The sequence below is a fragment of the Vigna radiata genome, chromosome 5 (assembly GCF_000741045.1).
Source record: "Vigna radiata var. radiata cultivar VC1973A chromosome 5, Vradiata_ver6, whole genome shotgun sequence".
NCBI lineage: Eukaryota > Viridiplantae > Streptophyta > Magnoliopsida > Fabales > Fabaceae > Vigna > Vigna radiata.
The window spans coordinates 26310220-26324454 of record NC_028355.1 but is presented as its reverse complement, the minus strand read 5'-3'; the positions used below and the strand labels follow the sequence as shown (position 1 = coordinate 26324454).

At 30.2% G+C, this 14235-nt stretch overlaps 2 protein-coding genes across 3 annotated transcripts; both read left to right on the top strand.

The window, feature by feature from the left end:
- The first annotated feature begins 374 nt into the window (after nucleotides 1–374).
- On the top strand, nucleotides 375–2981 carry LOC106759930 (trihelix transcription factor ASIL2). 2 transcript variants are annotated; one of them, XM_014643322.2, is made up of 3 exons: nucleotides 375–490; nucleotides 614–1289; nucleotides 2184–2981. In XM_014643322.2, exons 2-3 carry the CDS (start codon nucleotides 678–680, stop codon nucleotides 2610–2612), a joined length of 1041 nt encoding a protein of 346 aa, XP_014498808.1. In that variant the 5' UTR covers nucleotides 375–490; nucleotides 614–677; the 3' UTR covers nucleotides 2613–2981. The 2 variants fall into 2 exon arrangements, with proteins under 2 accessions (XP_014498808.1, XP_014498807.1); XM_014643321.2 differs by lacking the exon at nucleotides 375–490 and having other exon boundaries at nucleotides 502–1289.
- Nucleotides 2982–4434: 1453 nt separating this feature from the next.
- Nucleotides 4435–9694, top strand: LOC106761169 (thioredoxin-like protein CITRX, chloroplastic). The gene is made up of 4 exons (XM_014644687.2): nucleotides 4435–4757; nucleotides 5366–5488; nucleotides 8526–8606; nucleotides 9283–9694. Exons 1-4 carry the CDS (start codon nucleotides 4521–4523, stop codon nucleotides 9397–9399), a joined length of 558 nt encoding a protein of 185 aa, XP_014500173.1. The 5' UTR covers nucleotides 4435–4520; the 3' UTR covers nucleotides 9400–9694.
- The last annotated feature ends 4541 nt before the right edge of the window (nucleotides 9695–14235 follow it).

Below are 14235 nucleotides of genomic sequence, written 5' to 3'. Positions count from 1 at the left end.
AAACTTTACTGGTTTTTTAAGATTAAATTAAGTAAAACATCAAGTGTTATTCTGTCAGAGATTTGATAAATCAAGTCTATAGCTTTTGATACAGTTGGAAACTATTCATTCAATAATAAAACCTTTCATATTATTATTACAGAATCAATTTTATAAATTGTTTGTTATTGTGATTATATTAATTTGTATCAAAAGTTTTTTGGAATCTGACAGACAGTCGTGTTTATTTACAGTATAAAAGAACTTTTGTTGTATTTATTTACAGTATAAAAGCTATTTTCAATATAAAATGTTTGTGATTTGTACAAAGAAAAACACCAGAAAACTAAGAGGAAAATCCTATTTTAAGAGCTTCATTGTGGAGTCACAGTTGCAATAATTAACTAGGAATTAAAATCTTAAGGTAACACTATGGAGCACCACCTATTTGTAAAAAAGCAAGAAAAAGAAAGGTTGAGGGCATTGACATGATTAAGTCCTTTGACAAAAGGTGAACATTTTTTTTTCCTTTCCACCGCCCACTAGTGCTATATTTTCTATTTTTCTGGTTCTTTTTTTGTTTCTAGCTCTCTTTCTAATGCTAGTGGTTGTATTTGATGGTCTGAGAGTGAAGTTGGAAGCATGTTAGCAGCTAAAGAGAAAGGATTAAAAGCTTTGTAGTAGATGGGGGATGAGAGATGGAGGAGAAATCAGAGAAGCAAGATGATAGCCACCCATCTCTCTTCTTCTCGGATCATGCAACCATCAAGGAAGAGAATTCTCCAAGAAAAGCCATTGGTGGTGGCAGTGATAGGCTGAAGAGAGATGAATGGAGTGAAGGGGCTGTGTCAACCCTTCTTGAGGCTTATGAGGCCAAATGGGTGCTCAGAAACAGAGCCAAACTCAAGGGCCATGACTGGGAAGATGTTGCAAAACATGTCTCATCAAGAGCCAACTCCACCAAGTCACCAAAGACACAGACTCAGTGCAAGAACAAGATTGAGTCCATGAAAAAAAGGTACAGATCAGAGTCTGCAACCACTGCTGATGCATCATCTTGGCCTTTGTACTCTCGCCTTGATCTTCTCCTGCGTGGCACAGGACCATTATCTTCACTTCCGCCAACACCAACACCAACACCAACAATAGCACCATCATTTCAACCACCACACGCCACCACCAATAGTAACCAGGCTCTGGTGTTGTTGGATCCTCCTTCACTGGCTGTGTCACAAGCTCCTCCTTCTGCTGCTCCTCCACCACCCACACAAAACTCTCACGGATCCAATGGTGTTGAAAAACTAGTCAAGGTAGAGATAGATTATTATATGATGCACAATTTTTCATTCTGGGTGGTCTTTTATTCAACTCTGGCTTCGTTCTTTTGTTTTTCCTTTTATGATCATGACTCATCCATTTCAGAATGATGTTTAACTTGGTGAAGTTGGTACTACATGGCTCAAAACCTTTTTGCTAATAATTCAGCTTTATGTTGTGAGTGTAACATTCTGTTCATAAGAGTAAAATTGGAAATCATATTCCTGAACTTGTTCATGAAAAAATGTATGATTGTTGCTCCAAGCACACCTTGAGTTTCATATAAAGAAAAAAAAAATGTATCATTGATTTTCTTTGCAACAGAAGGATGACAATTCACAGAAAGCAAGTTAAACTCATCTCTTAAAGAAAGGTACCAAACATGAACTGAAAAATGACATATTCAAATAGTTGTAATACATTCTACTTAAAAATTACTGTCAGTAAAAGTCACACTGTCTTGTGAATTTTTTTTATACTGTGATATAATTATGAACTGTTATGCATTGCGAATTCATTTATTTTTACAATATAACTATTTCAAAATGTTTATCTTGAAACTCATGTTAAAATAGTTAATCTATATATTAAGTAAAAGTTACCAAGACCCATATTTAGGTGCTGAGCTAAATCTTCCATTATACTAAATAAGCATTATTATACCAGAAAATCATTTCAAGGGACAAAAAAACAGTGTCTTAAACTGTAGGTGCTAGGTTGCTACCTTTGAATAAAACTTAACCTTATATTATGCAGGTAAAATAGACATTAGAACAGACATAGATGGTTTGAGTGTGTTACGATTGTGATCTTATGTTTCAGAATATTATATATAACACACACACAATCATATTATATGAATATTATTAATGTTTTGGCATTAATAGGAAGATGGGTTAGGAGGAAAGTCATGTGAGCATGTATCTGACAAGAATGTGATGGACTCGGATAGTAGCACACCTGCTCTATACAGTGAAAAGGAGAAGGTGAGATGCAACAAGAGGAAGATGAAAAGTGAGAACAACAAGAGGGTGAGAAGGAACAGTAACAACAGTGATAACAATAACCAAAACAGTGAAGACATGGAGATAGCAGAAAGCATAAGGTGGCTAGCAGAAGTGGTAATGAGGTCAGAACAGACCAGAATGGAGACAATGAAAGAGATTGAGAAGATGAGGGTTGAAGCTGAGGCAAAGAGAGGGGAGATGGAGCTGAAGAGAACTGAAATCATAGCCAACACTCAACTAGAGATTGCTAGGATCTTTGCAAGTGTCAATAAAGGTGTTGATTCTTCACTAAGAATTGGAAGAAGTTAATCATGACATGGTTGTGTGTGTACAAAGTTTATAATTCATCAACATGATATATATAGATTGAAGGAGGAAGAAAGTTGACTCCAGATTTTCAGTTGGTTTTTTTGTGCTATCTCCTACTGACTATTAAAAATAAAAACATTAAGATTAATGTTTATCAGTGTATTTTAAGGACACAGTAGAGAAGAAAAAAACTTAGCAGAAAATTTGGACTGAACCAGTGAAAGAGAACACCATACATATACCATATATAGAAGAGAGTAGAGGTAAAACCATTATCTCTCCTAACTTTAATTATATGTAGACTTTTAATTGTAACCTTCTCTTTCATTAATTAAGAAAATGAAGGAATGTTTCTTCATTGTGTCTCTCTTTTTGTATGTGGTCTTTTCAATGGCATTTAAACTAATTAAATCTCAATATTAATGTCATGAGAAGGCACTTCATGATTTTATATTCGTGTATGGTATTCTTTAGGTAAAAATTCATATCAAAAGCCCTTATGAAACTATTTTGTTTTGATAGATATATAAAAGTCTGAAATATCTTGAATAATATAGAAACGACATATATAATTTTTTTATCGTTTCTTTCTCTTCATCGTCCGGAAGAGAAAAGAAAAAAGAAAATCTAAGGTGCTATATGCATAATGTGAAGTGGAGATTTTAAACACTACACAGCACTAAATCACTTTTTTGTACATGTGACTAATTTTATGTCATATGCTATAAGACACTATCACATTTTGTCATATTCCTCTTATGTGGGAGTAGTGGAAAGTGTAAAAACAATACAAAGCTATCATGGTATGAGCACTTTACAATCTATAATTTCTTGCCCTTGTTGGAGTAATGAAAAATCCATAGTTAAAAAATAATAGCATATTGTGTAATTGGAGTTTCTTTTTAGACATTAAGTTGTATTAAATTAACTATTAATATGTTTAACAACACTTAATGAACAATAAATCATAAGTTTTCATTACCTACGTATCCAATATTGTACGGAAGGTGTTATGAACAACAAATCACTTAATGAAAAACTTGTGATTTGTTAACGAATATGGCTGGTTTGATACATTTTTCATATCATAGAGACTAAAGGTTGACATTTTTAAAAGTAAGGATTAAAATGAACATCAGAATTTAACTTAGGAACAAAAAAGGATTTAAATCTTTTAAATTTTAGGAAAATGAAGTTGGTTAGTGAAAAAAAATGAATTTATTTTACAAATATTTATAATATCCTTTAAAAAGATATTTATATTTTTCGTTTAATTTAAGTCCTTTTTCTTAACTAAATAAACTAAATCTTCAAATATACGAACTATTTTTTTGTTTATTCTAGTTAGATAAAAAAAGATTGCTGGGTAAATTTTTGGATTGTCAGTTTATATATACACACAATCATACAAATCTGTATATGTATAAAACGTCTAACTCGTCTCTTTATTTTATCAGTAAAATTGAAAAGTATAAAAAAGTTTATAACACAAATCACAGTTATAATTAAACTTTAAATCTGAGAAGAGAAATTAAAATAATTAAAAACATATCTAAACTCAAAAAATATACATAAAAGATTGACTTTCGAAGAAGAAACCATGTTCAAATTCTTAAACCATTAACTCTATCTTTCTGAAAATTGAAAATAAAAAACAATACACTTAATGTACTTTTCAGAAAAAAAAATAAAAAAAAAATAAAAAATATTAATTTATTTCCTTAACTTTTGTTTTTAAAATCCAAATATAATCTGTCTAAATTATTATCACTATTTAGTGACAGAAAATAACCTAGGTTAAAGAGAAATTTTATCTATCTATTATCTATTCATGTAGATATGGTAAACCCCTGTACTCAAAAACCCTCTTTTCATTGAACACACTCTGCAAATTCCAAACCAACAACAATGGTTCTCTTCCAATGCCATGCCCCTCACCAGAGCATGGCCATTCTCTCTCCCTTCAATTCCAAACCCCTTTGTGCTTCTCTACCAAACCCTTCTTTCACAGCTCACCACCACCCTTATCCTCTCTCCACAACCACTCACCTCAACAACAATAAGCCTCTTTCACTCTCTACAGCACCCAGAAAGTTGCTCTGCAAGCCACCCCAAGGGAAATATATCAGGGATGACTATCTTGTGGTATGCCACTTCAAACACTTCACTTTCTAGCTTATCGTTTCTGGGTCTATCTTGTTTTTTTTCCTCTTATGGGTCTTATGTCACTCTTCCTGATTTTCGTTTTTCATACCAGTTTTATCTAGGTTTCAACAAAATGTCTTTTTGTTGTGAATTTTTTTGTCAAAAATGTTTCTAGTTTTCAGTGTAATGAATGGTTTTGTGTTTCGGAGGTAATACTTTGTTTTTTCTTCTGATAAAATTCTTTACTTTTTACCCCTTATGAGTAAGAACTTAAAAAGTAGTTTTTTTATTTGTTTCCTGATGACTTCTTACTGTGTAAATGTAGTGATTCTGGAAAAGAAGAAAGAACACAGAAGGGTTTAACGTTTTTTTACTCAATTTCAATGCTTTACTCACATCAATAAAAAAGTAATCTTTGGCAGGACTTTGAAGGCAATTAACGGATACATCAATAAATTTTAAGATAAGCAGTTTGCGAGTGAATAGAAATGTAGAAAACATAACGCTGTCCAAACATAGACTATTTACTTTTTTGTGTTTATTATTCGATAAACTAAATGTTATCTGATACTGCAGTGATCCCATTGTTTGTTATTTTCGATTTGTAGAAAAAGTTGTCAGCTGAGGAAATCCAGGAGCTGGTGAAGGGAGAAAGAAAAGTTCCTCTAATTATAGATTTCTATGCAACTTGGTGTGGACCTTGCATCTTAATGGCTCAAGAACTTGAAATGGTACGTGGTTTACATGATCTGTAAAATGCTTAACCTCTGCTCTGAGTTGACTACGAGGATGTGTTGTTGTTGCCTTCTGATGTTTGTTTCAACTTTCAGGCAAGCACAATGCCATAAAGTATTTTTGATGTTTTAATTCAGCCTTTACTTGTATCAGCCTCCTTTGCTAGTCTTTAATTATTTTTTAGATTGTGCTAGATTGAATACCATTCACCAAAAATATGGATTAAATTCGTTAAATATTTGGCAAAGATTTTCCTACAAGGAAACGGACAGGTTCCAAACTTGGAAACTCAATGGTTAATAAAGTTTGCCTCAATTATTTGCATAAAAAAATAGTTATTGTAGTTATTGGGGGCTGGTTGGACGTGCAATGGCTTGTCTTATTGGTTATTTTTCTGTTCTATTTTTATATATGACACACTTTTGGAAAACAGCCTGCAACTGTCATATTTGGTGCAACATCAAACTTTTTGGGCACAACACTGCCGCAGTTTTTGCCACATTGGCCTGCATTGTCAAGGATTGCAACAAAACTGCAACTACTACCACAACTTCAATTTAAAACCTTGATTCTATACAATGATTAATCATTAATTGTCCAGTATGACAATGAATTTGACATGTTATTCATTTTCCTTACCCCCAAAATTAAGGGTTTCCAATCTGTTGGACAGCCTATCTGGTTTGATCATAACAGATTATGGTTTTATATATTCCAATTGCATTGTTATCATCTGAGAGTTTTCTATTATTCATATTCACTGAGTGTATTAGAACCAAGAATTGAAATGAAAGAAAAGAAAGGTTTTTATTGAATAGAATGAAAAGTACAATGAAGAAAACTCTCTTCCAAGGTTTCTCCTTCTCAGAATCAATTCTCAATATGCAATCATAACACGTCTAAATCTCTCCTATCCTTATTTGGTTCTATTAATGGCTAACTAATCCCTCTTACTAACACATTAATAATCTAACTATCTCAACTAACTCCTGCTACTCCTTATAACCTAACCGTGTGACGATGTTTATCAGTTTTATGTGTCAATGAGGCCATAGTTAGCTGGTTCTTGCACTCAATATTATGTCAGTTATTGTTAGTGCCGGTGGTTGAAAACAGAAAGGCAAAATATTTTTTAATTTCACATAAAAACTGTTTGCTAAAACTCTTTATTTTTCATATTGTATCATATCTGATCTCATTCCAACATGGAATTGGAAAAATGTCCACGGATAAGCTGAAGCTTGTGACTTATCTATTTTTTAGGTTGCTAATCTGCTATCATGTTTCATTCCATCATCATTAGTCCAGTAGCATGCACGGTTGAAACTTATGCACAAAATTGTTTTAACGGAAAAATTGCAAAGAAGAGATAGTAGCAAAGGATGGCCATGACTAACCAAATAGACACATAAAAAGAGGAACGAATGGGTTTTTGAGTCTTTCACTGGTAGATAGTTGCAAAACAGACCTCAGACCCTTAGACTCCGGATACAATACTGGAACAGAGAAAACTTGAAAAGAACTCAAATTAGAGGCAAAAACACGGGAAAGAGATTAAAAGAAACAGAGATTTGTGAGGATAAAAGAACTGCAAAAACATGAGATTATAAGAGGCAACTGTAAAAAAACAGAGAATGAGAATGAGAGGCCAGAGAATGAGTCATCACACTCACTGGTTGGCAGAGGGTAGCACAGGGATGTTCAGTACTCGTAATGTGTATCAAATTCATTGAGGTTGTTCTGGGGACTTTGTACACCGTCAACATGGTGGTGGTGCTATAGTGGTGCAAAAAGTTTTTATGGTGACAACTTCAGATACACAGGGCAGTGCACAGAGGCCATGCTCCACTGCACTCCGCCATGTTGCTATAGTGCTCTATTGACACTGCTGCTAGTAATTGATAATTTAATAAACAATCCTTGCCCTCCTTTCTGTGTTATTCCATGTGACCGGCTATATACAACATTTTCATGACTTCTAAACATGTTCATTAACATTATTTTGTTGTACATGACTAAATTAATGGTAGATACGAGAGTATTGGTTGCTTGCAAAACTTGCCTAGATCTGGAGCTTGTGCCATATTCTGAATTAATAGATCTTGAGATTGATCTCAAAAATAACTTGATAGATTCGGGCCAATTGAATGCTATTTAAGGAGAGTGGGCCTCTATGCTTTATAAATGGCAATTAGTCTCTAACGTGTCTGAATTAAGTTGCATGAGTCTTGTTCTATTCATGAGTTTTAGTTCATCAGGAAGAGGCTTTAGTCATTTATCATTGTGTTTGGTTATAAATACCTTATTAAGCACATAATTATAATTTAAGTACTTACGTGTAAATTGTTTCCATAATTGAAGAGGAAACAAGGTCAAACTATTTTTGTAAGTTATTCACATGAGTTTATATAAATAAGTTGAAAATAGCTTATAAGCGATCCCAAACGCTTCCACCAGATCAGCTTAAACACTCTTTTTCAAATGCATCCTTAGTTAAGAGACGGTGTGATTTTGAAAACGGTTATGCATATATTATTAATCAAGTTCATAGCATTGACTGCAACTTTGAAACTAGTTTACAATCAAAACACTTATCCTAAAGTTCTATTGAAATTGCAAACGAATGTTAGCTCTAATTTTATGATATTTAATATTTTGTTTTACTTCATCACTAGAAAAGATACATTAATGAACTTCACTAAGGGTCACGTTGCATTCTGACAATCAAGTTCGCTGCAATAGTTCATCTTCCATTGAAATACACATATCTTCTGACTGGTAGAACCAATTTAAGCATATGGGGATCTAGAATTTGTTCTTCTCCAAGTGGTTGCTTTTTTTTCCTTAGCACTGACTTTTTACTTAATACTTGAACAATCTTTGCATACTTTATCTCATTTCCTTAATTCTATAAGTATGTCATGTTTTAATCAATAGGGTGGTTTTTAATCTCACAATAGGGTGGTTACTTGTCTTGTTGAGTAGTTGATTTGAAAGCTCAGAAATAACCATCCATATTTAAATTTTTTTCAGCTTGCAGTTGAGTACCAAAACAAGGCAGTCTTTGTTAAGGTTGATACTGATGACGAGTATGAATTTTCACGCGACATGCAGGTAATACACCCTCAATTTTGTTTACAACGTGTTCATGTACAAATACTCATTAGAGATCCATTAAAAAACCTTATTTTTTTTATTAAAGCTGTCAACGAGTTATTATAATAAAAAGAGTAAATATGTTCATACCTCATGCTTTTATGTTCATAACCTAGTATTACAAGTACTAGGGTCTGTATACTTTGTAGTATATCCTGTTACTATTACCTCTTCATAATTTTCCACTTTTTCGACTCTACAAAATGGCACGTGAACTTGTAGTAGGGTACCCTAAAAATGTGGGGACAAAAATAAACATGCACTGCATCATGGGGTGTAAGCAGTTTCCTAATAAACCAACACATGGTAATCCTGTTTGTTTGTTTAAAGATAATAATAATCCTAAATGTCTAGATCTTGTATATGTATTTTCTATGTATTATGGCTGACAAGAATCACTACTTTAATGGTTGGTGTTTCAACCTTCAAGCCTAGACTGGACAAGACACTCAAAGGGGACTATGAGCAAACAGATCTAGACCCTGATAATTGATTTGCCCTTCAGTGGAAATTTGGATTGTGACAGTGACTAAATAACACACTTGAATGTGATGCATTCAAAACATAGGTTTATGACTTTTTTTCTTATATAATGATTTATGTTATTATGGAACTTATTCCTAACACATTTCAGGTTCGAGGGTTGCCAACTGTGTTCTTTATCAGCCCTGATCCAAGCAAAGATGCTATACGAACTGAGGGACTTATACCAATACAGATGATGAGGGACATCATTGACAAGGATATGTGAAACAGCAAAGGGTTATGATCAGCTGACACAGTTTCTGTTCCTGGATCCTGCAATATGCTGTCTGGTGCAATGGCATCATATCTTGGACAGAATTGAAGTGCTAACCGATTCATATGATTTTGGCTCTTGAAGGGTTATAAAATTGCATGATATTTATGTGTAAGCTTTGACCACGACAATGCTCTGTAGTCTGCCACATGTGATGTCAAATGGAAGGACATTGCATCATGTAACACAATCATTCATCAAAATATAAAATATGGTATTTAAAGGGACAATCTACATGCTTCAAATTTATTATCTTGTCACCGTGATGATGTGTTTCTGGGGTGCATTTGAATGTGACAAGCATGGTTCTCATATTCTAGGAAGAAGGGAAAATCAAAGGCTGACTCTGGAAGAATTTACTTGTGTTGAATAATTAAGTCAATTGATTTTTTAAAGGTAATAATTTTTGTTAATTAGATTAAGACCACAATCATGTTTTAATTAATTTGCACACTTTCTAATTCAAAAAAAAAAAATTGAAAAATTCTAAAAAGTGTCAAACAGCTAACTAAGATATGAGTTGACTAGAATAAATTGTTTTAACAATGAAATGTATGGAGAAAGTCTGACTTTGTAATAATTTATTTAATAAAATTGTGTTAAGAAGAAGACAAAAAGGAAATTGAAATGAAATTCCATTGAAGCAGTCACCACTGTTTATAGATATTCTTCTACATTCATTCAAAGCTGGAGAAAAACTTAACATTTTAATGAGCTTTGTTAAAGTAGATGATTTGATTGATCTGGATCAGATTTGAATTAGTTTCGATAGATATATTCTTAAAATTTTATTGGTTGGATTAGTTTGGATTCAAGAAAACATAATTCAAACTAGACTAATCTAATTAAAAAATAGATTAATTTAGACCAATTGAATGTGACTATTTGTATATATACAAACTTATATATAGAAACAAATATCTTTATTTAAAAATTCATACATAATTCTTTCACTAAACGAAATGATAAATATTTTTATTATAATTCACTTGCATAAAATAAATAATAGTCACAATTCTTTTATAAAGTTATGTAAGTATATTACTAAATGCTATGCAAAATAAATTATTAATATATACATATATTTGGATTGATTGAAATTATTATATTATCGAAATGAACAAAATTAAATAATTTGGTTTTCATTGGATCTAATTAAATTACAATTTCAAACTGATTTAATTTACGTATCAATTTCTATATTGAGAAATTTATTTAAATAATTTGCATTTTTGGTGAAGATCTTTTTTATTATTATCCTGTAAGTTTGTGTTTTATTAGGTATTGAGCAACAAAGGTTCAAAGGTTTGACGTAAAAAAAAAAGGACATAATCATTATTTCTTCCTTTAATCAGAGAAACGATAAGTGATTGTCTATTTTTTAGACTAAACGCATACTATAATAATTTGATTTAAGGATAAATAATCCTTTTAGCAACCTTTACTTTTGCAAATTTGCCAAATTGTGATGATTGATGTTTTAAAGGCATACTATAGTAATTTTATTGGTTTTTTTTTTAATTTTCATTCAATATTAAAAAAATTATTTTATTTCTCTCTAATAAATACTATTGTTTTGAAGAATTAATAATGTATTTATAACAATTAAAACATTAACATTTACATAAAAAATTAATTTCAATAAATAATAGACTAAAACCTGTTTTTTTAATCCTCATAAACGTTTTATAAAAAATTCTTTCTTAGAGTGATATTGATAAAAAAAAAAAATATATTATAGGAAAAAAATGTCAAATTCATCGTTTTAATGTTTATAATTGTATTTGATCTCTTTGATCACATATCCACTCTTTTCGGTATGTTTATTTGAAAAATCCAATACTTTGGTGATGTTCTTAAGAAATATTATATAAATAAAGGATTCATGGATAGAACACTATAATTTCAGCAAAATTAACAATATATAAAAAAATTCATAAATTGATTATCACAAAATTGTGAATTAGAAATAGTATTAGATTATATAGACTATATTTAAAATTATTTATTTTCCTCATTTTTACTTAGGTAGAAAAGTTACCATAAGCATTAATTTATGGTCTCATGCTTTGAAATCAAATAAAAAAAGCAAAGTTGTGATATTTACATTAATGTTTCAATGTTTTTAAGGTTCTTTTTTCCAAACCCAAAACAATAGATGCCAATAAGACTAAAATTGTTGATATTAATTTCCCTTTCATGGTGTAGCTAGCAGCCTTAGGTCAAATAATTCAATTAAATTAAGTTTGGTAGAAGAGTATTTCATCATGTTTAAATCATACTTTATTTTTGTTTACATTTTCTCTCTCCTAATTAACATTTTCTCTAATTTTGATAGAAAAGAATAAGACATATTTATTTATAAAGATAACGATACTTTCATGATATTTTTTTAACATTTTAACATCATTTACGTATTATTATGTGATTAGTCTATATTAATGTTTATGATTATTATTATTAATTATAAAATAATTTTAAATTAATTACAAAATAACACATAAATAATATTAAAATATTATAAAAAAATATTATCAAAATATTATTATCCTATTCTAACCAAAACTAAAATGAATATATAAAAACAAAAAAGCTTCACCTAACACTTAGCTTATCCAATCAAAAGAATATGATGAAATAATAAAAAGCATACATGCGCCAAAAATATACCTTTTTGAGACTCAATTTAAAATAATATTAATTAAAATAAAATTCGTAAGTTCAATTATAAAATCTTGAATTGTTTCCATCTTTTTATATTCTTTAATTAATTGAGGTTATATGTTCTAACGACTCTTTATTTTGATACCAAGTTTCAAATAAAAACATTTCAAGAAAAAGATTATTTCTAGTGTGATTCGAAAATTTATAGCAAATAAATTTGTAGAATTATTTTATTTTTATTAAAGTAAATACTAATTATTGGAACTTTGTCTATTGAATAATTGGAAATAATATATTAATTTAGAAAAAGTTAAGTAGTTAGGTTTCCTGACATACTATTAGGTGTTTGAATCTTTATCTTCTTCCAACAAAAGAAGCTTTTCTTACAAGTATGATTTTTTTCAGCCCTTACGCATAAAACTCCATTTTTCATTCTAATTTCAGAAGAAACAAAATAAAAAAATACTGTTCATGAAAATTTCTGACCACATTCTCCGATTATAAATTCTGAATTGAACAAATAGAAAAATAGCTTGCACAGATACTTTGGTGAAGGGAGGGGTTCATCCAATTTTGATATTTTATTACCATCAATTTATTATTAAATTTCTTAATAATTAATATTTAATTTTATGTCTTATTATTTTGCGAAAACATGCACACAACTATATGTTCTATTTTTCAAATTTCACATTTATAAAACTCAGTTTTTTTTTTAACTTTTAAAGGTCTTAATAAGTTTTTAAAATTTTAATCCTCAACTCAATCCAATTATATTTAAATTCATAATTCACTCTGACTATTTTTAATCTATAATAATAATAATAATAATATAATGTATATTTTATGAAATAATTCATCTAATTAGTGTTTACTAGTGTTTAAATGTCAATATATTACCTTTTTTAGTGTGATATCGTGAACAACATTCATTTGGAAAAAAAAAATATTAATATTGTTTTAAAACAACATCGTCTAGTAATTTTTGTTTTGAAGTTTGATAATAGTATCTAACAAAATAGTGTCTAATGAAAAGAAATTGTCTAGGATAACACACTAAAAGTTATACATGTGTTAATATATCCTCATATGTTACTCTAAAACATACTTCGTATGTATCAAGTTAAATGTTAATAAATGTCTAAATTTTAAATGCATGTACGAATAATACTTTCTTATTTGTTATGCTATTTTCTTTTTATTTATGCATATCATAATAGACAAAGTTTTATTCAAAATTTATGCATTGGTTCATAAGAACGTTAAGAGATAAGAAGAAACTCTGAGAATGTTTTCTCAATGCCTTTTGTGTAACATATCCGTACAAGTAGCACTGTTGCCTCAAAAAAAACAACATAACATTTGAACTTTTACCAAAGACTAACACCTACGTGAAAGCCAATGCTTTGAGTAACATATTTTTTTCAAAGAAGTCTATATAAAGAGGATTGGAGGAAGAGAAGAAACAAGAATCAATAATCATTATTGTATATTTGCTCTCAAAACTCTCTTTCGCTTGCATTGTCTAAAACTTTCTTTGAAAAGAAAATTTCTGTTACAAGTTTCATATTTTCTTTGTATTGTAAATAACTCTCAAATGTGCAAACTAATTTCAACTTTATTCAAATAAATCACCTTTCACGATTAATGTCAAACTACAACATTAATTTATGTTAATGAATGGAGATGCTCCCGTTTGTTTGTGATAATTTGGTGCATGTGAAAGATGATGAAGTTGAAGTGAGGTTTGTATGGGATCTTTTGAAGTTGGAGGTGGATGAATACTTTCCTATGTGTGTTGAAATAGAGGATGTGGAGGGAAAGAGAGGATGAAGGTAGTTGATGATAGTGGAGGACAAAGATCATGAGCTTGATTAGGAAGAATATTTATATATATACGTTTTATAAGGAGTATTTTTTTGTTGGCAAAAACCATAATTCTGGATGAAAAATGGAAGGAAAGAGATAAAGGTTATATGTGTGAGTCATGAATGAAGGGTGGTGATGGAAATGAAAAAGTGAAGAGTTGAGATGGATGCATTAACAAAGAAGAAAATGAAGTGAAAATTTAATTTAATTTTTTAAATTAAATAATTTATCTCGTGTGTGAAACAAAATGATGAT

Excerpts from the sequence above, each read along its gene's own strand:
- LOC106761169 (XM_014644687.2), top strand. The coding sequence starts at position 4,521 with ATGGTTCTCTTCCAATGCCATGCCCCTCACCAGAGCATGGCCATTCTC. Across the intron at positions 4,758-5,365 it reads TCAGGGATGACTATCTTGTG|AAAAAGTTGTCAGCTGAGGA; the intron begins GTATGCCACTTC and ends TTCGATTTGTAG. Across the intron at positions 8,607-9,282 it reads AATTTTCACGCGACATGCAG|GTTCGAGGGTTGCCAACTGT; the intron begins GTAATACACCCT and ends AACACATTTCAG.
- LOC106759930 (XM_014643322.2), top strand. The coding sequence starts at position 678 with ATGGAGGAGAAATCAGAGAAGCAAGATGATAGCCACCCATCTCTCTTC. Across the intron at positions 1,290-2,183 it reads GTGTTGAAAAACTAGTCAAG|GAAGATGGGTTAGGAGGAAA; the intron begins GTAGAGATAGAT and ends TGGCATTAATAG.